Raw genomic sequence first — 24,238 nt, forward strand, 5'->3', positions numbered from 1 at the left:
AGCCAGATGAAATTATCCCCCTGGGCTGCCAGTTGGACTGAGATATGCTATCTCAGTAGTACTCACCTGGCCTTCTGGTCTATATTGCTTTGTACCGGACTGTCTACAGGAATTTTAATAAATTCCCGTTTTCGTTAAATCTAAATGGATCAATTCTATGGTATAAAAAATAATAAAATTCTCCGACAACATCAAATCAAAACTCATATTCGAATATAGCGCATGAGCAATACCAGATACTGAACTGATAATCCAGCACTAAATTATAGATTTTAATAAAAGAAACAGAATGCAAATCATCAAGTTGCTACAATACTCAACAGAGTTCTCTGAGATGCTACCCTAAACGAAGTTTGCTTATAAAAATGCAAAAGCTGCTCTTCTAGCAGTATGGGGGGGGTTAAGCTAAGAATAAAGTAAGTAAATGCCATTTAAAAATAATTTGCTCTGGACCAGATGAAGTCCACCAAAGTATATAAAATAAACTTGGACTGACAGTTGGGCAAATATATATTTTAACACCAATTTGTTGATACAATTTCCCCTAAATCGGCTTTTTGTGAACACAGGCTTATAAATTTACATTTTCTTTGAGAGCATTGTATATATAATAATATAATAATAATAATCCTTGCATTTGATATAGCGCTTTTCACGTACTATATATCCCTGTACTTCTCCCAAAAGTCTCTCCCCATCCCCAGCTTACACCAGACTGGAAGACAAGCAACCTGCTCCTTCATACTCCTTGGTCAATGCAACTCTTCACCTGACACTGTGTACAGTAACCCTAAAACTCTTCTTCTGATACCAGATCTCCACGTGACAGATTTTTCTACCAATATCACAATACCTTCTAACCATTCACATCACATTCAACCTTCCAAACCAAAAAATACATCTTCAGGTTTTCTTTGTTGAAATACCAGTCTCCTGCAGAGTACAAGTGACCAAATCAAATTTGCTTGCAATGAATTTGAGAGCTCCATGAATTTTAAAATAAAACTACTGTTTTAAGTATTTTATGCATGGACTCAAGTTCTTTTTTTAAAAAAGCACTCACTGAATGCTGGTTTCATATTTTTACACAAAGTTTATAAAATAGAAAAGGCAGGGGGGGAAAGAGAATACTGCCAAAAAACTGCCATAAATATTGTCCGGTTTAATGGTAACATTTACAAACTGGCAAGTTAAAATCGTAATCCAGAAAAGCTTGAATTTCCCAACGTCAATTTATGCAATACAACATAATTTCTGCTAAATTGTGACTGACCTACATCTCCCAAATCATTCACATGCAATCAATACAAGCAGCACTGCAAGTGTGGGGCACATTTGTAAATACACTGAAGAATCCACTCAATTAAAATGCAACTCCTAACTAATCAACACAGCCTTATGAGCTATTAAAAGAAATCCCCAATCTGTTACTGGAAAGGTTTTTAATAGTGATGTTCTGAATACCCTTTATAACTGCAATTCCAAATTCCATCACATCAACAAGCCTTAACGTATTAAAGTATTATCCATTTTTTAAAAAAACGTTGATGGCAAGCAATGACTACACACTCAAACTTCAATTGGTTGTCAGTGGATGCTGTAGTGGTCAAACACAAACCACAGCTAATATCAAAACTAACAGGATGTAAAACACTGTATCTTGAGGCTACCATTCACTTACAGGGCTTAATAAACATAAAGGTTATGCATAAATCTAACAGTGTCAATGGGTCAAATACAGTACACTGAACTTTCTCTTCTGAGCTTCCACAAAAACTGGCAGATGCATTTGCCCTCTGCAAATTAAAAAAACAAACATTTTATGCAGTGTGTGGATGAGAAATAAAGAGTTGGGCAAAATATTGTATCTTTTTTAGATTATACTTTTGTTATCATCAAGAAGTATTTTTGTCACGATAAAATAGACGGTGGAGAAAGTTCTATCAAAAACTTTTTTTAAATCAAAAGGTTAATACAATATTATGTTTGTTTTGCGCCTTTCACATCAGGAAGACGTCCAAAGGCGCTGGATTTCAGCGGTTCTATAAAATTTGCAAGGTCTTTCTTGGTCCTATAGGGTTAAGCATATTGATTTTTTTTNACTTGCTTAATACAATAGGACAAGAAGCAGAATTATGTCTTATTGAAAGTACCTTTAAAAAGGTTCCTAAGGGAACACAGATTCACCATTTCCCAAACTACTGTCTGTAATATGCATTGGAAAAACAAGCAAGAAATTTGTTTCTTTTGTTTGAACTCCAGAAAATTCATAACACAAACCCAAAATTTTCAGAAGTTCAGAAGACTGTTTTATAAAACTTTGCCGAAAATCTATTGACAGGTTAAAAAAACGATTTGAAAAATGCATTTCAAGAGAGATCACAATTATAAAGAAACTCTAAAGGTCTCCCCCCACCCATAAAATCTAAGCTACTAAATCTACACGTGGATGTCAGGTGAGAATAGGATTTAGGGCTCACCTATATAATGCTACAGTAACCTCTGATGACACTCCTGATTTAGGCTCAAAAAATGAAGTCATTTTGACAAGCTTGTAGGGGTGCTGGGACAATAATTTTACAATTATACAGCGCCTTTCACTTTGTGAAGACATTGCAAAGCACTTTGTTTTGAACCATACAGTATATGGCACCAATGGAACCATAAACAAGTCAACTTCTTCAGGTCAGAGGTAAGAAAATTGGGGAAGAGGAAAAGCAAATTTGGCAGATGCCAGTGAACATATAATATCATTTGGAACTTGCTTAGAGAGTTTATCCTTAGGTTTAATTATAACTCAAGACATCATTCATGCTTAAGTTTAATGTATTAGCTAAGCGTCACTCCCACACACAAAGACATAAGGAAATAGTGTTACAATCATTCAAAAAGATCATCGTTATGTTAAAGAATGTATGTTAAATTCAATTCACAAATGTCGATTGTTGAGTAATAGAAGAAAAAAGTTTGCTCTAAAATACCCACTGTAATATAGTTCAATGTTTTCCTATTATAAATAAAACTGCGAGATTCAGGTGCACATAATCCCTAAACTTGTCAATGTAAATCAAAAAATGTGTCCACATGACACAGCAAAGCATTTTGTTAAGTGTTAAGCATTTTTACTGTATTACACAATTGGGAGATGCAAACACAAGTACAACTCATTTCACAAGCTGAACAAAATCAGGCCAGCTAATATTGCACAGAACAAAACAAAAATGCAGGAATTAAAAAAAGCTTCAGAAACATACTCCAATTTGTATACAGTACATTTATGCACATTGGTCATAAAATACAGTCAATTCACTTTACAATATATTCTGTGAAATGCTTTGAGATGTCTAGAAGATGTAAAAAGCGCTCGATCAAATGCAAGGATTATTATTATAACTTCTATGTTTAGTTGATACGACATTCAATCCAGTCAACCGAAATTCCAATAATTGTAGATTCAATCTTTAGTGCTAATGGTATCACTGGCGTCTTGTTGCACATACGATTGAGGCAAAGAGAACAATTTTATTAGGAACTTCAACAGGGAATTTACTTGTCACCTTTGTTGAAACAGACAGTCATTACATCTGAACTATCAAGATTACTCTTGATTACTGTATCGATAACTGGTTTCAAAACTGGTAGGCTTACTGCATCAAAGAATGATGGACCAGTCATACGAATGTGGTAAAGTCTGAAAGTTACAGAAAAATACAATCTGCAAAACATTCAGTATGGAGGAATAGCACATTTTTGGAATGAAATACTAAATTAAATTTATAGTTGTTTCGTCTTCATACTACTTTGAATTTGAGCACTACAGATTTAAGATAAAATAGAAGCGTAATAAAATATACTTTTCAAAAACAAGCCACACTGTATCAACCATATTAAGCAACTTCCACTAAACCACTAATGGGGTTCACACTATACATGCAACTGCACAGTATGCCATGCACTTCTCATAACTAGTGTACATGACACCCAAACTGAGGGACAAAAGAACCAGGAGCAATAAAACAGTATCAACCTATCTCTAGCATCATCGTAACCCAATAATACTAGTCTTTCAACCTTTACCCCTAAAATAATGTGCATGCTAACCCTCCCACCAAAACGTTGGAAGGACTCGGATACCCTTTCTAACTTGCAAAAGACTTTCTAAACAATAAACTCAATCTAATACATAAATGAACGCACTCAAAAAATCCCAACCTGATTGCACAAGGAATGACTTCTTAAAGCCTTCAATGGCATTGCTTTAAAATATTATTTGAACTCGTAATTAAATGCAAAGCCAACCTCCCAGGCACCTAGCTTACAGTCAAACGAAAGGAGAAATCGTTACACTCCTGTGACAGCTATTTCAGCAAACTTCTGGGACAAGAAAATCTGCCTCAGGAGGAAGGAAGGATATTAAAAACAAAGTCACCCAAGTTGTCCAACTGCATTAGCAACACTGAGACACCGAACAAGACGCAGCTCTTGTTCCCAGCCCTACACGTTGTTGACATACTGCTCCTGCACCAGTTCAGCGTCCCCCGTTAGCCTCTGTACCCCCCCCCCCCCTCTCTCTCTCTTCACTTTCCTCATGTTTGTGCTCTCTGGCGCCATCACCGCTGCTGGTGACGGGCGGTATGGCTCTCTGCCTGTGCTCGGGCCCAGCCCATGAACAGGGAGAAACATAACAAAATGGCGGCCCAGCCGGCCTCGCTCGATCACATGATCCTTTGTGCTCTGCCACTGCGAGTGCGATGTGTGCGTACGTGAGAGAGAGCGAGGATAGCAGGCAATAAAACAATTAAGAGAGGAAAAACTAACTCCTCCCGCCCTTGACCTTTCACAAAAGGGAAAATACCCCCCTCTCCTTTCCACTCTCACCTCCAGCTCTTGAGGGGCAAAGATAGGAGGAGAAGGGGGAGTGAGTGAGTGAGTGAGTGAGAGAGAGAGAGAGCGCGGGTGGTTCCGGGCCCCGGTCTCCGAGGTTGCGTTTCCGCGGCCCCATGTTTGGAAGGAAGCGAGAGTCGCGTAATGGCGGCCGTGAGAGGGAGACACACACACACATATTAAACACGGCAGCGCCAACCAAACGCAGCGGCCGCGGGCTTCCTCCCTCTCCACCACCGCACGGCGAGACAGAGATATATATATATTTTTTAAAAAAACAAATACATTTTGACACCGCTCTCTCCATGTGTGTATTAAAACGAGGGGGAAGGAGAAGGAAGAAAAAAAAATCCTACCACGCGCGCAAAACAAAAAAAAACCTACCGATTCCTCCTCCTTCTCCATCCCCGTGGGCATCTGGGGAACCGCTCGGTTAATAGAGGCATATTCGTGCAGGTCCGGCAAGTCCTCGCAGCGGTACACGGGAAGGGGTTTCGATGCATCGAGCGCCCTTGCCCGAAACGACAGTTTGCTCATTATTCTCGCCGTAATCCCGTGGTTGCTGTCGTTGCCGTCCCTTTCCCACTCGGGTCTCTCGGTGCCGTTTAATTTACACCCCAAAACAATGCCCCCTGCCCTCCCCTCGGAAAAAACACACACGCTCGCGCGCTCCCCCTCTCTCTCTCTCTTTCTCTTTCGACAAGTCGATGAAATGTTGACGCCTTTTAAACCCGGTCCAACGTGCCGCGGAGCCGCCCCAAAGCGATCATGAATGAAAGGTGGGAGATCCTAATTCCATTCCGCGGCGGTAAAAGAGGTGGGAAGCGAGGAGAATGCGGTTATTTTTCCTCTTTTTTTCTCTCTCTCGGCCCCCCTCCCTCCCTCCCCCCCCTTTCTCACTCGGCTCTCGGTTCCGTTGGATTTCCCTTTTGTCGGCTTCAGTACGCCATGGCCAACATGGCGGTCATTAAAGTCCAGCCATCCCACAATGCACAGAGGCCGGGCCAGGCGCCGCTCCGCTCCACACGGCTGCGCGCGCAGCCCCCACCCTCCCGCCCGCCGCCGCCTCCTCCTCCTCCACTGCCGCCGCCATTACCACCATCACCTCACAGCGGCCGCCACCTCTCGCTGTATCTGCAACCCCCCCCCCCCCCCCACACACACACAGTGCTCTTTCTTATACATAGAACAAGACATTTTATTACAATAAAAAAAACACAGAGCGCTGTGGGACGCTCGCCCCTGCGTGAGGGGTGTTATATAATTGCAAGTTGTGACTATATTCGATTATATAGTTATCTCTGTCTCCCCTCAGCAGTAGCATCAACCGACCTGCCTCTCACCGTTTGCAACTTTATTTATTTTTTGCCCTCTCCCCCCCCCCCCCGAAGATATTTTTCCCTCTCCGGCTCGGTTTGATTTTCATTTTTGTTACATATAATTCAATATAAACGCGCGGCTCCACCATTGAGATGCGCACAACTCTCCTCACTTCCTCTCCTCTTATCCTCCACTCTCTCCCTCCCTCTCGGGTTGGGTTTTGCTTTGTTTGGGTTCTGCAGCTCTTACTGTTTAAAATGCCAAACACAGACGTAGCAGGAGGGGTTTACTATTGCCCCTTCTCTCTCCCACCCCCTCCTCAAGCCACACTACCCCCTCCCCCCACATTAATAGCTTCCTTCCCCCCCTTTTCCTCGTCTTTTTCTTCCCAATTCAACTACGCCACAACATGGATGCCTCAGTCACAGCAACTTTGCATTGCACACAAGCGGTTTGCAAACGGCGCCCTCTAGAAGCGGTGAAGTGCTTTTATTTTTATACTGATACGCATACAGCCCTGTGTAGGGGGACGATAGACAGAGACAGAGAGGTCTGTGGGGAAGGGAGGAAATGTCACATGTCCTGGACAACTGTCTGCAATACTCTGGGCAGGTTGTAATGTCTTGACAGACTTTGCGCAACTTGCAAGAGTACAACTGCTGGACTTCCTGTAAATGAGTTTGGTTCTTCCGATGGCTGAAAATAAGTTGCCACACCAAACTTTTGCGCCAAAGTAAATAAGGGTCGTAAATAATAGTTTCAACAACCTGCGCCTATTTGGCCGCATTTAAGTTAACTCGAATACAGACAGCTACGCTTTTGGAAGAAGAAAATAATTTGGGGCTGTAAATTATCATGCAATTAATTCTACCAATTTATTGCATCTGGTTTGTGGATATTGTTTATGGGAATAATGTTTGTTGGGACTGTTCGTGGGACACTGCTGTGCACAATTAGCTGCCGAGTTTCACGCACAACGCATAGTCATGACACTACAGTATACCCAGTGAAGAGCTTTGAGATGTCTCAAAGACGTAATAAGGCGCTATGTCAAATGCAAGCATTATTATTATTATTATTGATACATTCATACACAACTTTAAAACAGAAAAATATCACTGTTGGATATTTAATTTCTTTACATTGTACAATATCTTTACAGATATTTTATATTCTGTGAAGCGCTTTGAGAAATGATAAGGCGCTATATCAAACGCAAGGATTATTATTATTATTATCATGCATCACCAATTTGTAGATGAATAGATTATTATTTAAGGAATTTGCCATTATGTCCACTTGTTGATAATGCACTTCTCCTTTTTGACTTTTAACACTACTATGTGCAGGAAGCTCATTCGCTTTTGTGGAACCTATTTATTTTCTTGCAATTCTGTGGTCCTCGGTTTAACATCTTATCCAAAGATTGGCACCTTCGGCAATGAGCACTCCCTCAGCACTACATTGGACAGTCAGCCCACAAAATATAGTCAATCCACTTTACAGTATATTCTGTGAAGCGCTTTGAGACGTCTCAACGACATGATAAGGTGCTATATCAAAGGATTATTATTATTATTATTATAGCTTAGACTACTATATTAGCTCAAAATCCTTAAACTCACAACCATCTGACACAGAAGTGAGAGTGCTTTCAATTGATCCAGGCTGACTAAGTCTAATTTACAATATTCACAAATTTGCGTTTATATACTGGTCAAAGGTTGGCATTATAACCACCTGTTTTGAAGTGCCATGTGGACGTTAAAGATCCCATGGCACCATTCTAAAAGAGAAGAATTTCTCCTGATGTACTGGCCAACAATATCTCACATAAAAATTGTTCATCAATTTTATGACTGTTTACAAATTGTCCTTCTGCCATGTTTGCCTTCAAATACAATCAATACACTTTACAGTAAATCCTGTGAAGCAATTTGAGGCATTTTGATGATGTGATAAGTGGCTACATCAAATGTAAGTATTATTATTTATTGTAAATGTTACAAACACTGGCTTATAAAATTGGGCTCTTGTATAAGAATTTTAACACGCAAATATGTTTAAACGTCACTAGAGTATTTTGCCAGTACTCAAAGAATATATGGTAAATGGATTAGTTTTGTTGCATCAATATGAAGATATATTCAATACTATTATTCTAATGCTTTGATGTTCAGTCTAATGTTGGGAAAAACTTCAGATTGACCTGGAGTACAGACCTTTTTAAAAGGGTACATTTTCATTCCGTTGCAAGCTTCTGTGATGCAGCATTGATTTTACATAAAAGGGCAATTTACTTTAATAAATACTTTACCTTAATAAATATTACCACCATCTCGATTAAAGCCAGCTGATATAGATTTTGGAATAGAAACCCTGTCAACTTCCTCTTCTCTCACCAGTCAAGTCTATATCATATTTTAGTGCAAGGTTTCAATGAGAGTCAATGACATCAATAGCATTTTTCATAATCTATTCAGCATTGTATTTTGGGGCAACAATTTATCAATGTTAAGAGGAAAACCCATAGCATTAAGCTGGTTAATACAGCAATATGAACTCAGCATGAAAGCAGTAATTACAAATCAACAAACCCAAGGTTCAGATTCTTTATTAATAAAAGCCACAACAGATTAAAATTAAAACTAATTTTGAGTTAAAACTAGTTAGTTAAAACTAATTTGAGACAAAATTAAAACTAATTTTGAGTTAGACAAAATATGTGAGTTGCTAAACAAAGTAAAGGTGACTTGAAATGGTCAATGTTATCATGTTCCATATTAAACATGTGTTTAAGGATGTCAGCAAATCTTCTAAATCTCTAAATTTAACTGTAATAAAGAAAAAATCCCAACATTCTAGTTATACAATAATGAACAGTGGGCTGAAATTCCAGTTGGCGTTACACTATATTGTTTTTTCAATGTTATCTGTTAAATTTGATTTATCCTATTATAATTGCATATTGCCAAAGAATGACAACCAGTGTTTCAAGGTAGATTTCAGTCTTTTGATATCTTGATTCAATTAGATTATTTAGTTTTATCTAGAAATGCTAACATTTATTTGTAGTTTAAAATTTAAGTATGTTAGGTAAATTTTACAGAAATGATGACTTATAGTTTAGAGTTCCCGCACTTGGTCCCATAAGCCCATCTTTGTTATTACCCCGCACATCACTCCGCAAACCCATCTACCCTATCCTTGCCTGGCTCCCTATAGTGGTTTAACTATACCGTACTTATACTTAACCCTCAAATTGCCTCCTTGGCCCATCCTACAAATAATAATCCTCAATAATAATCCTTGCATTTGATATAGCACCTTATCACAACAACATTACATTTGATATAGCGCCTTTCACGTCTTGGGAGACGTCTCAAAGCGCTTCACAGAATATACTGTAAAGTTACTTGACTGTATATTTTGTGGGTGATCTCCTGAAATCATACTCCCCAGGTACTCTCTCTACTCCACTATCTGGAGCCTGCTTCATACCCTCTCTCTTCTGCTCCCACCCACTTACTCCAACTCACCCTTGAACCCTTGATGGGGGAGCTTTCACTTTGCCCCTGTCCTTTGGAACTCTTCTAAAAATCCCTGCACCTCAGCCCCATTTCTCCATTTCCAAAGCCAGTTTAAGACCCTTGCCTACACCTTCAACCATCCCTTCCACCTTTCCTATCTTCCTCCCACTTTGGGATTACTCTCTTCTCTGGGACATGTACTCTCTAGAGGCTTTCAGACTTTTCTCTGTAAAAGGCACTATATCCGTGCAAAGTGTTGTTTGTTTATAATTATTACATTTAGAAAGCACAATGATGAAGATACTGATTATTTTTGACTAAAGCCCCAAGTGTAATGCTTAAAAAAATAAATAAAACCACAAGAGTTTGATCATCGTTTTACTGTACTCCGCAAAGCAAACTATTATTAGGAATCTGCATTCCTCAATGCTGTTAAAATTAGGTAAATCATACTATGTTCACTGAAGGTTAACAAGCTACAATAATTTCAATTGGCTAGGCCAAGTTGGAAATACAAACTGCCTGCAATACAGCATGATATGCTCGATTCAAGTCACAGTACAGAAGTGCATAACTCCACAAGTGAAGTGGTGTAGGTAAACTGTCTCTCACGTTCACCTACAAAGTAGTCACTACACTTTACAGTAAATCAATCCTCCCAACATGAAAGTTGCTAAATCAAATTTAAAAAATTTTTTTTACTATTAAAGCAAAAACATGTCCCAAAGAAGAGAGATAATCTCAGTATGTTAGACATGAAACAATCCGACTGGTCGATTGCCAATCTACCACTATTACTATGAGTGGGAATTACTTTTCTAATTCTGATCACACATCCCAGTACATCAACCCAAATTTGAGCTCTTATGGTTAGTTATGGGTAGATCTTTTAGGGAAATACAAGGGTTGGGCGAATATTGTTATGCCGAGTCTTTTAAAAAAAAACTTAAGAATATTTTCACTGAAGCATAAGAAGAGGAGATCTAATAGAAGTTTTCAAAATTAAATTGCTGGTTGGTGAATTGGCAAGAAGAGGAGAGAACCTAAGCATTTTTTTTAAAAAACTGTATTACTTCAGCACTTTGGGACCTCCCGACATGAAAGGCACTATACAAATGTCATTTGTTGTTGGTGCTGTGAGAGGCTAGAGGTTAGAATTTTATTTGTATACAAAGTTTATGAGGATGTGGCTACTGAAGCCAAGTAAACTGGATTTCTAAACTGGATTTTACTTCAACTAAGTACATAAATGTTTATTGAACATTCCTAAATAGTAGTGTGAAGGGTTATTCGAGCATTACATTATGTGACAGCTTGCAAATCCCAAGACACAATGCCAAAGTTAGTTCATGGAACAGACACAGATACTTTACTGTTAGAATTTCTGCAATTAACTGAGAACAACACTAAATTTGCAGTTTCTAATTTTTTCAGATCTCTCAATTGTCTATACTATACTCTACACTATACTCGGGAGTATCCCACTTTATTAGAATTCAATTGCATGTCACCATGGAAAGTTTCTTGCACCTGGAATGGAGTGTGTACTTTCTCCCTGGAGGATATATCTGGTTACCTAATTCCAGAAATGTAGGTGCAAGTTGGCAAGAGTTAAGATTGGGAAACTCAGATGTATGTTGGAATACTGCAAGGGTTTAACCAGCTAAAATCGCATAGCTACCCAATAGGGTTTTGGCTTGCAGAGTGAACAGGAGCTGAGTGGAAAGAATCTTTGTACCCAGTGACTGGTCTGCCCCTCCAAATTCTGCCAATGAGATAGACTGGTTGGTTGGTCAGCAGCAGTCCTTTGGAGTATTGCAAACCAGCCTGGCTCTGGAACCAGACTCCCAAGACAACAACAGAGGGTCAACACAATTCAGATATTGCCAAGCACTTGATCTTCAAGTTAACTCAACCCCAAGAAGACCTTGTTATTTCCTTCCTGCTCCTGGGAGGATAGTCACTAATTAGTCATTTGACATCCGACAAGTACAGATTTAAGCACTCGCTAGGTGGATAGCAGATATCACACATTCCTGGTGAACTTCTTGATGAGCAACACAACTCAGCATGAAATGTGCAAGAGTCCTGCCCACAAGCTGGAACACACAACCCTACCTACTGAGTGACAGTTCCACCAATTGGAAATGCAGAGCTTCAGCAGAAGCTGCTCATCTTTATACCAATTAAGGTAAATTGCTAAGCTCTAGACATTTGAGCATGTGCTCACAAACCTGACTCCACGTAATGCCTTTCAGCAACTGTCGTCACAAGCTTCAGACTTTCCTCATCCACTACTCGACTGATATCTGTGTAAGCAGCTTGGCTTCTATTAAAATAAAGTAGCTGAGGGCAAGAAACGTTAAGATCATGGGCAGGATTTGTTGTGCACATGCTGGTAAAACTACAGTATACTCAAAACTATCAAAATTATTAGTGCAAGGACCATGGATGGTTGGTTTCATTAATAAATAAGTCAATCTAAACCACTTGCTGAGAGATACCAGGATAAACTAACTTTTCTTGGTCAATAACCAAGCAGTCAACAACAGGGTAATTCGAATGGAGTGCTTATATTTTCTTAGAATCAAGGTTATGGCTCTTCTGTAGGAAAGCATCTTCAATAATGCACATCCTCTCAGCAGATATAATAAAATTGTTCATTCATTCCATAGCTGTTTGTGCGACATTGCCATGCGCAATTGGCCACCGCGTCTCTCCCACAAAATACAGTAAACCCACTTTACAGTATATCCTGTGAAGCACTTTGAGACATCTCAACAAAGTGATAAGGCACTATATCAAATGCAAGGATTATTATTATTATCACACTAGGTATCAGACTGGATGATAAGCTCAAGTCCAGGTTTGGCCTCAAACGTGAGCCACCTGATCTAGAGACAAGAGTGTTGCCAAACTGACACTGTTGCCCAGAATACCACTTCAAACGAACGGATTTTCCATTCGATCAATGTGGAATTCCAATTGGAATTGGAGAAGGCCAAGAGGCCATCGAGCTTGGGCTGCCAGTTTATTAGATCATGGAAGATCTTTTAATCTGGTGAAGTTTTGCAATGAATAATTTTATTTTTTGCATGCAATTATAAAGGACTCAAATCTTTGATGCTTAACTCAAATACTATGAAGCAATCAAGAACTTTTTGTGTAGGGCGACAGAAAGGAAGTAGGCGGATTGCATTTAATCGTTGGCTAGACTCATTGCTGCTGGCAGTTTTGAAGTTGTATATCTTTAAAATGCTTGCAGTGAATTTTTAAAACATGTTCTCACATTTCTCACCTTATTAAGCTATCAGTAGATATTTATTTTCAGCACAGAGATGCAAATGTATAGGATAGATGCTCAGTAACAGTTTATTTTGTCAGCCTGGCTCAGTTAATAGCACTCTTGTCTCTGAGTCGGAAGATTGTATGCTCAAGACCCACATCCAGTCTTTGAATTCACAGTAAGACTGATGCACAATACATTACTGGGGGAGTGTTTCATTGTCGGAGATGCCATCCTTTGGATTAAATGTGAAACCGAGGTCCCACCTGCCTGTTACAATAGCACTAATTCAAAAAGAGGAGGAAGTTTCTCCCAGTGTGTTGGCCAACAATATTTCAAATAAAATTGGTCATTCATTTCATTGCTGTTTATGCAACACTGCTGTCTGTAAAGTGGCTGTATTTGCTTACAAAATAGACATTACACTTTACAGTAAAGCTGGGAAACGCTTTAATACATTTTCAAGTTAAAGGTGCTAAGCGTAAGGATTACGGGATTATCATAAAACACACATTAACCCAATCAAGGTTTAATTTCTTGCTGATCCCTGATGAATTTTATAGGCAACAAAGAAACACAGAAATCTACAGCACAGAAGGAGACCATTTGGCCCGCACTTTCTTAGAAAGAATTCAATCCCCTGCCTCACCGTATCCTGATACCCCTTCAAGCATCCAGTCTTTCACATGCCTGTCTATTTATCTCTTGAAAGCTACAATGGACTGTCTCAACCACCCTACTTGGCAGGACATTCCACATCCCCACAACTCTAGTGAAATAATTCCTCCTAAATTCTCCTTTTGCTCGCCTTGCAAGCGAGATACCTGGGTTCGATTCCGGCAGACAAAACCTTGGGCAAGTTTCCTTACTCCACACAACTAATAATAATCCCTCCAAAAACAATAATAAATTGGTCATTTTCAATCCACAACTGTTTGTGGGACACTGCTGTGTGCAATTGGCTGCTGCGTTTCGCCCACAAATATACGGACAATTAACTTTACAGCATATTCTGTGAAGCGCTTTGAGAGGTCTAGAAGACATGAAAAGCGCTACATCAAATGCAAGGATTATTATTATTATTGTGACTCATAACTTTGTCCCCAAGTCACCGACTCCCTTATCAATGGAAGTAACTTCTCCCTATTTACGCTGTCAAAGCCCCTTATAATTTTGTGCACCACTATCAGGTCCCCCCTCAACCTTCTCTGCTCCAATAAAAAAAATGACCCAACTTCTCCAAGTTCTTCTCCTAACTGCAGCCCTTCATGGCTGGAATCATTCTCATAAAACTCCTTTTTACCCCTTCTTAAGGCCTTATCATCTTTTCTGAAGTGAGGTGCCCAAATCTGCCTGCAGTACTCCAGTTGCAGTCTGATCAATAGTTTGTATAAACTTAGCATTATAGCTTTACTTTTGTACTCTATGCTCCTGTGTATAAAACCGAGCATTCTATTAGCTTTCTTTATAGTCTTTGCTACTTATAATGCCACTTTCAATGACAAATGTACCTGTACTTTACTGTGAAAACAAATTTATACATGGAATGAACGGATTAGGAGGAGAATGCAGTACTCCATTGTTGTATATTCAGCAGCTAATCATATAAATTTAGTTGTCATTTCTAATCAAATGAGATATGAATAGAACTGGATCCCACCACGCAAGATTATATAATGAACATTTTCACCGTCTGACTGCAAAACACATCAGTACTAGCAAGCCACACAACAGAACTTGAATCTATTTAAGCTTTATGCTATTATGTGTGACACATTAGTTGTATTTCTTCTCAGCAGAATATCTCCTGTTCTTTTTCAAATGCTTGGCACAGTCTCTCTCTTGGAGCTGTTTTGAATCTTTCTCAAATTGATAGGGTTAAAAATCTCTCTCACTTGCAGCTAAAGTCTTAAAGAAAATGAATCACTTTGAAACTAGCTCTCATCATAAACCATCCATTATTTGGCACAAATGGCCAATCTGCCTTACGCTACAAGGATGATTGGAGCATGAAACTAAGCCATTCACATTGTTGCAGTAGAAGGTGCTTCTTAGCTTAATCCACTCTCAGTGATGACAGTCTGGCTAGTATTCTGCATAACAATCTCCCACTTTCCTGCCTGCACACAGCAATGAATGGGCCGATTTCCTATAGTACAGATAATTCCTTTACAACCTGGGCTGCACATTCGGCAATGTCATTCTACCACGATGCAGATGTCAGCATTTCTCGTGTTGTGCCGCAATAGGCTGGTTGTCGGTCAGGTGGCTCGCACCCAAAAGTTGATACTGGCACAGCTGCAAATCTTGGGAGGGAGGGACGTCCAGACAGCTTAAAGGTTAACACAGGATCCAAAGAAGATACAAAGAACATAAATACTGGCACCCAAATGTCAGCAGCATTCTAGAGTGTGAGCAAGAGCAACAAGGAGACAAGAGAGATGGAGGGAGAGATCGATAATATTAGTAATAGTAATCCTTGATTTGATATAGTGCCTTATCACGTCATTGAGATCTCAAAGAGCTTCACAGAATTTACCATAAAGTGTATTGTCCAGATATTCTGTGGGTGAAACAAAACCATATCCAGAACAGTCACTTTCCGGATAATGATTGAGATGCATGGAGATTCCAGTCCAGTATTTCTAAAAATCATTTGCTGTTGAAACATGGAAATCTGAATTCCTGTCCAAACTGCTTTGAGTGGTCAGAAGCAGATAAGGAAACACAAGTTGCTGGAAATGTTCTGTGCATGTTACTATAGCAGGTAAATGCTTATACAAATAAGTAGAACAGTTCTAGCAACTGAACTCCAGCAGCTTCTCACTCATCTGCCACCTCAGTCGTCTGCCACCTTTGCAGCTCGACTTTCTTCTTTGTTCTAATTGAGATTATGAAGCTTGAGACCTGGCAGTTGCCTGGGAATGTGGAGGTTACCAAGTGCCTGTACTGTTATCTATCTTTAAAAGCTTCTCAACTTTCCCACACGTGCCTGCTGCACTATTCAATGAAAACATTCAGTAATGTCTGTGCATGTTTTGCTGAGTACAGGAAGTCTTATGTGCTGTATGCATTGTGCCCCAGTGTGAAGCCAATTATATTGAAGATGTCAGTTTTCAATGTAGATTTGCACTAAGTGAAGCAACTACCTGTACTGTCTCCAGGTAGGATATCATTGCAGGTACGTATTGGAATGGGACTTCAAGGCTTGAAATTCCAGCTCGTGGTAGCCTTAATTGGATTAACTTTACTTGACTTTCTATTTCCAGGCAGTCAAGACCAATATTTCATGCCTGCCCCCTCCCCTCCCCCCCCCACCCCACAGGTTCCACTCTGCCGAGCCCAGTCAGGAAGAAACTTTTTAAACTTATAAACTTTTTCTCAAGAGTTTAAGAAGACCTAGACTCAGTGTGAGAAGGCATGAGCATCTAATATTCCAGTCATTCAACCTAGTCTGCAAAACTATACTTACAGCACTGGGATTGGACACTTTGTTAGGAGAAATTAAAAATTTGCTAAATTATTCACAATTCTTAAATTCAATCTTAATTTGGACACTTTTTAGGACCTGCTGAAAGCTGGCTTCCAAACCAAGACTGAATTTATGAGCTTCCTAGAATTCTGTATGTTCTTAAAATGTTAAAGACAAAATTGGCCTTACAGAATAAGACTTTGAAATTTCAAGCCTCAAGATAGCAAAATTATAAGATTAGATTATTGGGAGATCTGAAGAGGCTGCACCATATTAACTGGCTGTGAAAATCTCACACCTGAAGTTTGCCCAATGTTGGCAGCTTTGGAAACATTGAAACCAAGTAGAGGAAGTGTTAAACTCCATCCAGTCTATAATATACACTGAACCCACCTATGAAATTGATCCAATAGTGACACCGAATACCCCAAACAAAAATATATAATCAAATAAAACTAGATTAAATTTATGCAAACATAATAAATTACTTAATAAACAAACTCGTTAACCGCAGATCCAGGTGTTTTGATACGAAATGCAGTGGTTATGTTAAATAAATCAAGTTATGGAAATGACTTGATTCACCAGAGAATAAAAAACAAGTAAAGGATTTTTAATAGCCGATTCACAATAGATTAGGTAGGTGATTTCATAATCCAATTGACCCTAATCATTCCTTGAATCCCAAAGCACCACAGTCATCTCCACCATAATCCTCAAATAATCATTGCATTTTAATATAGTGTCATTCACGTCAGAATGACATCTCCTGTTGTCACGTCAGGGCGACACTTCACTGCATATCCATTTAAAAAGAGTTATCCACAGGATATGCTGTGAAGTGTAATTACTATATTTTGTAGGCGATTGCAGCAACCAATTTGGAGCAGCAATGTCCCACAAATGGCCAGTGATAATCACAGCCAGTTAGTGTCAAAGACTCTTAAGTGTGGAGGAGCAGGGGTTAGGGAGAACATTTAACCACAATTTCCCAGATTAAATTGATCAAAAATAAGTTATCAGATAATCAATGCTTGAGGGTAATAAAACTTTGATATAATTATAATATCATTAAAATGAAGTTGCAGGGATGGCTACTGGCATATTTGAATCTAGAGGATGCAATACACCTTCACGAAATGTAGAGGTCTCTAGTCCACTTTGTAAAGTACATCGGTGACATGTATTCAGCTGCACGCATGCACAATTTATGGGCTTCACAGTGCAACCACATAATAAGCAAATTCACCTGGAGGAAAGCAAGTTAAAGCAGAGATGCACTGTATTCCAATGTCAAAAAACATGGATTATTAATCATTTTGTTTGATTTTACATTTAACAAATGATCTCAATTATGCTCAGAGTAATCTTTCATGCCATGAAGAAAATGTTAAAAGCAATATGAAAAAATAATCCTTGCAATTGATACACCTTTCACTTTGGGAAAGTCTGTCTCAAAGCGCTTAACTGTGAGTGCAGTACCTGGAGACTGATTTTTGTAGGCAAATACAGCAGCTTATTTGCACACAGCAATGTCCTACAAACAATCATGAAGCGAATGAATCAATTTTATTTCAGGGGATTGATAGCCACAGAGAAATTCCCTTCTATTTTTGAATGGTGTCATGGGATCATTAATGTCCACCTGAACAGGCAAACAGGACTTCAGTTTAACACCTCATCAGCACTGCTTTGGAGTGTCAGCCTGGTTCAAAGTCCTGACATCATCATAATAATCCTTACATTTGGTATAGTGCCATTCACACCAGGAGGACATCTCAAAGGACTTCATGGGATATATTGTAAAGTGTAGTGACTGTGTTTTGTGTGGGAGACATGGGACTTGAACCCACAACCTTTAGACTTAGAGGTGAGAGTGATACCAACTGAGCTTAAAATAAAAATAAGTGCCCCTACTTCAAAATTCCGCAGCGCATAATGGAATTTCAAATTGCATTTGGTATTCAGAAGTGATTGTCAAAGATCACAATGAGCAAGAACCACATAATCCACTGCACTGGGAAGAAACCACAATACATCCCATGAGTCACACCTTTGTGTGCGTGGAGCAAATATCTTTGACTCAAAAGTGAATTAAGAGAGAAACTCTTAAAAGAAAGCAGGCGTTTGCAAACAGCAACATTTCCCCTCCCCAAAAGGTAAACTTAACATAACATCTTTTAAAATTCATAATTTGTCCTTGGTATACGTTAAGACGCTCAGTTCCAGTGTAAACACAAATCAGAAATATTGTCTGCACCTTCTCTTGACGTGTGCTATTTCTCTCCTTATATTGTGCTCGGCCACAATACAATCAACCCACAGAGAGTTTCTCTCTTAATTCACTTTTTCAGGTTACATTCTATAACTTGCGCCGTCCACTAAGAAACCCAAGCTGCTGTCAGTATTCGGGAGTTACAGTTTTGTGAAATAAAATCAGAAGTCACTGGGAACACTCAGCAAGTCAGGCGCCAACTATGGAGAGAGGAAAGTGGGTTAGCGTTTCAGGTCGACCTATCGTTAGAACCGGTGGATGTTGCTCGCTTTCTCCATCCCCCAGTTCTGACAAAAGGTCATCAACCTGAAACGTTAACCCACTTTCCTCTCTCCATAGATGCTGCCTGACCTGCTGAGTGTTCCCAGCAACTTCTATTTTTATCTCAGATTTCCAGGGTCTGCAGTATTTTGCCTTTTGTTTAGAGTTTTGCGATTGTACTTCTCATTTCAGTTTTGATCAACCGATCCCACATTTAAAGGTGACTGCCTCCAGCACAAATGATATCATTTTACAGGTACCAAAAAAAAATGACACTGTAACTAGTCTCATGTTTTGTTCACAAAAAAAATGCTTCATATAGAATGTGTGAGTATAAATGCCCCTTCTTCAAGATTAAAGAGCGCATTTAAGGAATTTTAATTTCACTCACAAAGCAGAGAGAGAGTACTTAAATCATCACCAAAATCCTGGAGTAGCTGTCAAGCTATATCTAAGACCGAAAATAACAGCATTCTTACTCATGCTGCAGTGGCCTGTCCATTGTATTCAATAAATTTAGTTGAAATCAGAGTATTAGAATGGGTCTCCAGAAAGCATTAGAAGTGTGATCAACAGACACACAAAGAATAGAAGCCAAAGTTCGTACACAATAAATATTCACTTTTCTAAGATTTAGATATATTTTTAAAATCATTACAACTTCAAGAATGGGCCACTGTAGTATTCATGAGTTCCATAAAAGGTAGAGGACTCATCAGATTGGAGCTCCATCCATTAACTTATTTTCACATTGCCCATCAGCTTGCATAAAACATTTGCCAAGACTTACCAAGTAAATATCGTTCCGTGAGGCCATTGAAGCTTTGGTTAAAACTGATATCCAATATCCAATTCATGTTTACAAAAGAAGAAATTGCTATAGTTTCCTTCCCGATCGGAGATTGTGGGTTCATGTGAAAGGGAAGACCTGTAAAAATCAGAAGCTACATTTCAGCGTCATATCAGATTAGCCAGTGAAAGAAATGCTAATTTCAGCAGGTTTAGAGAAATTCACAGCATTTTTAAACATTTGCAAATTCTGTTCAATTCTTGAATTCAGTTCTAGCTTTCAAATAAGTTTTTTGTAGATTTTTGTGTTTGTTAAATTAAGGACTATAGAAAACCATACAAAAACTAGGATTTACAAGAGAATTTAGTAGGAACTACTTCACACAGACACAGAGGGCAGCAAGATTGTGGAATTTGCTGCCCAAACTAGTGGCTGAGACATCTCAAAGCACTTCACAGAATATACTGTAATGTGAATTGACTGTATATTTTGTGGTAGAAACTCGGCAGCCAATTGCTCACAGCAGTGTCCCACAAACAGTCGTGGATTGGGTGACAAAATTATTTTTATTTTTTGAGGGATTATTACCCCCAGAAAGTAATCAGACAATAAACTAACAACCGGGTTCCCACTTACTGCTAGGTAAACAGAGTCGTGTGGAGAAAGGAAAGTTGCCTAAGGTTTCTCCCTCCTGGGAATTGAACCCAGGTCCTCTCGCTTGCGAGGCGAGTGTTCTAACCAATACCCTTCAGGACTCCACACAATGTTGGGTATTGGTCAGAGTACGTAGTGAGTGGAGACCCATGGACTTTAAAACACCACATTGATTAGTTGGACCGAATTGCCTGTTTCCATGCTATACAGTCTATGTAAATCTATGAAAAACAGCTTAAAAATTACGACTGAATTTAAAATGTGTACTCCCTGAAATGCTGAGGAAAGTGTCAAGTCTTCGCTCAGTATCTAACTGTCAAACTAGTAACCACAAGCAACTTAAAATACCAGAAGGAGCAACAATATCAAAGCATATACATGTACTCCACCATGAAAGACCCAAATACTAGAGACTTAAAATTCCTCCTCACCCTAATAGGTCCAATTTTAGTCCTAACATTTAAATTTACTCTGCATCGACAAATTTTTAACATTTCACCTTAATATGGAAGCCGGTTTCCCTCAGTTCTTAAAATGAACAAGGCTTCCAAATTCTGACTAAATCTTCCATAACTCTGCGCTAACTTAAATTTTTTAAGACAACAACAACTTCCATTTAAAAAAGCGCCCTTCACGCATGGTAGCACCCCAGACTGCTTCACATCTCACATCTTTTGTGGGTGAATGTAGCGGTCAATTTGCAAACAGCAATTTCCCACAAAGACAATGCTGTGTGCAAATTGTAGATTACTACATTCACCCATGAAGTGTCTGCTACATTCACACATGAAGTGGATGGGGGATTGTTGGCCAGGAGACCTGGAGAAAATCCCTTCTCTTTTCTAATAGTTCCAAGGGATCTTTAACGTCCACCTGAACAGGCACATGGGACCTCGGTTTAATGTCTCTTCTGAAGTACGGCACCTCGAACAATGCCGCACACCCCTAGCAATGCATTACAATACAAAATTACATTTGTAGATCGCCTTTCACGTCGGGAGGACGTCCCAAGGCGCTGGAACAATTAAGAGTGTTATCTTAGAATATACGAGTTCAAACTCGACGTGGGGCTTGAACCCACAAACTTCTGACTCAGAGTCAAGAACACTACCAACTGAGCCGGGCTGACACATGACACGTGGTGGTCATCAAGTAGGAGTCTTTTGATGGAGAATGGGGTGTGTAGGCAATTGTGGAGCCTGGGAAAAACTGCATGTCACTGTGCAGGATGGGAGAATAAGATGAAGTGAAAACGATGCAATAATCAAGGGTGAAACCAGAAAACAACAACAAATCACATACATACAGCGCCTTTCAGTCCCAAAGTCAGGGATTTGGACCTGAGCAGGGGCTTGGGCTAAGAGGGTGAACCAAAGGTGATGTCGAAGAGTAGGGTCTTGAAATGGACCTTGAAGGAAGCAAGGGAGAGGGGCGAGGCGAAGGGACTGTGGGGTGGAGTGCCAAAGGGTGGTACCAGGGAGAGAGATTAAGGCCCGACTGCCGATGGTGGGGTGGGTCGGGCAGGAATGTGGAGCAGGCCAAAGCCCGCTGAGCGGAGGGAGTGGACAGGTCTATATGGAGTTAACAGATCACAGAGGCAGGGAGGATAGTACTGCATTGATTGGATTGTCAGACTAAACTGTGAGCTCAGTTTCCAACTTCTGACCAGCTGAACCAAGGTGAGACAGCTTGAGAATAGCTTGCGAGTGTGTGCGAGTTCACACACACAATTTCATAAAGTGTATATAGTATACAATGGAACAAAATTAACAGTAAAATATAATCCCTGCATTGGGTGCAGCATCTTTCAAGTTGGAAGATGTCTCAAAGAGCACCACAGAATGTGCAGTAAACTGTTTCATGGGCGTGACTATCTCATAGGTGAGAAGTGGCAGCCAATTTGCATACAGCAATGTCCAACAAACAGCCGTGAAGTAAAGATTTTATTTAGTGGATTGTAGACCAGGACACCGGGAAACTCCTTTCTCTTTTTGAGTAGTGGCATGGGATCTTTAATGTCCACTTAACAGGCAGATTGACATGTTGATCTCAGTTTAACATCTCATAGGAAGGGCAGCACCTCCAACAATTCAGTGCTTCCCCAGTACTGCACTTGAGTGTCATCCTAGACTATATGAATAATAAACCAAGCTCAACAGGAGGAAACTGATTATAATACACTTGGTTTAAGAGTCTGATCATTGGCAATATTATGATATTATCAATATAATGATCAAAAAAACTTATTCGGAAGTACACTCTGTTAAAGGTAATATAAATAAATAATAATCCTTGCATTTAACATAGCACCTTATCACATCTACTAGAACGTCTCAAAGTGTTTCACAGAATATATGTGAAGTGAATGGACTGTATCCAGGTAGTCTGCTATCTTCCTGATAATAAACATACATTTGTCCCAAGATAAATTCTGAATTATACTTTGAATTAGACAGACAGCAGAAAATGTGTATATTTTAAAACTCCATTTTAAAACTTAAGGTTTCTTAAAATTTAAATTCAAGTTTGTGTACATCCAAAAGCAGTTCCAAGTTGGTAAGTGAGTAATCAGGACACACAATTTCTGTTATATATTCCATTTTACGGAAAATCCAAATGATTGATAAATTAACTGTTCACAAGTCCATTACAACACAAATCTCTTTTCTCTCCTTGAAAATAATTTTATTTAGCTTACTAACCATTCAGCGCCTTGGGACGTCCTACCGACGTGAAAGGCGCTATACAAATGTAATTTATTGTTATGTCATCCTTCACTGGAGTAAGTCTTTTTTGGTAGCATGGCATCATGTAACGTATTACAATGAAATACAGATACAGCATATTAGGACTGCTCTGTATGTGGCAGCCAGGGGGAGCTTGATAGCACATCTGAATATAAGCTACAGTCTCAAACAGTACCAAGAATGTCCTTGTATTTTATAGGATTTGTTTTTCTAACGGCCAGAGATTCTTCTCAGCGTTGTGATCTGCTCACAGACAAGAGCAATACAATTGAGACACAGCCTGCAAGCAGCATTAGTTTGTTGGATATATAATTTGCGGAGTCCTATAGCTCAGTGGTTAGAGCACTCGCTTTGCAAGCGAGAGACCTGGGTTTGATTCCCGACAGAGTGAAACCATGGGCAAGTTTCCCTACTCCACACGCCTGATAATAATCCCTCAAGAAAAAAAAACTAATAATAAATTGGTCACTTCAATCCACGACTGTTTGTGGGACACTGCTATGAGCAATTGGCTGCGGCATTTCGCCCACAAATATACAGTCAATTCACTTTACAGTATACTCTGTGAAGCATTTTGAGATGTCTAGAAGACGTGAAAAGCACTATATCAAATGCAAGGATTATTATTATATAGATTGAAGCTTGGAACTGAGCAACAGATTTCTTTAACAACAAAAAGAATGGTGGAGGTGGGGGGGGGGGGGGGGGTGGGGTGGCTGAAATCTTTAAATAACCCAATATAAAACAGCAGCAATTCAAATGGAATAAATCCCTCGTGGCCAAAGAAAAGCAGAAAAATACAGATTAACACATCACATAATGCAATAAAATGAACTTAGTGTTCCCAATTTAACATTGTTTCTTCCACTCCTTGCAAACTGGTGAGTTTTTAAAAGGGAACTAAATCATAGCAATGTATGACAATTGTTTAGTATGCCTTTTACTGTTGTTTCTTCCTTTGAAAACTGTCAGCGTGTGGCAAACAGTCTGTGGCTAGAGATTTGGGGCAGAACTCATGA

At 39.4% G+C, this 24,238-nt stretch overlaps 1 protein-coding gene across 4 annotated transcripts in view; it reads right to left on the reverse strand.

The window, feature by feature from the left end:
- epc1a (enhancer of polycomb homolog 1 (Drosophila) a) overlaps positions 1 to 19,921 on the reverse strand; it is a 93,939-nt gene extending 74,018 nt beyond the window's left edge. For 3 of the 4 annotated variants that reach the window (XM_042346564.1, XM_007908935.2, XM_042346566.1), the window contains exon 1: positions 5,269 to 5,887. In XM_042346564.1, the coding sequence (XP_042202498.1) occupies positions 5,269 to 5,421 (153 nt within the window). In that variant the 5' untranslated portion in view covers positions 5,422 to 5,887. Of the gene's footprint in view, positions 1 to 5,268; positions 5,888 to 19,818 lie in introns of those variants that run through there. The other variant, XM_042346565.1, reaches the window with a different exon arrangement.
- Between the last annotated feature and the right edge of the window lie 4,317 nt (positions 19,922 to 24,238).

Source organism: Callorhinchus milii, unplaced genomic scaffold (assembly GCF_018977255.1).
Source record: "Callorhinchus milii isolate IMCB2004 unplaced genomic scaffold, IMCB_Cmil_1.0 Scaffold2, whole genome shotgun sequence".
Taxonomy (NCBI): domain Eukaryota; kingdom Metazoa; phylum Chordata; class Chondrichthyes; order Chimaeriformes; family Callorhinchidae; genus Callorhinchus; species Callorhinchus milii.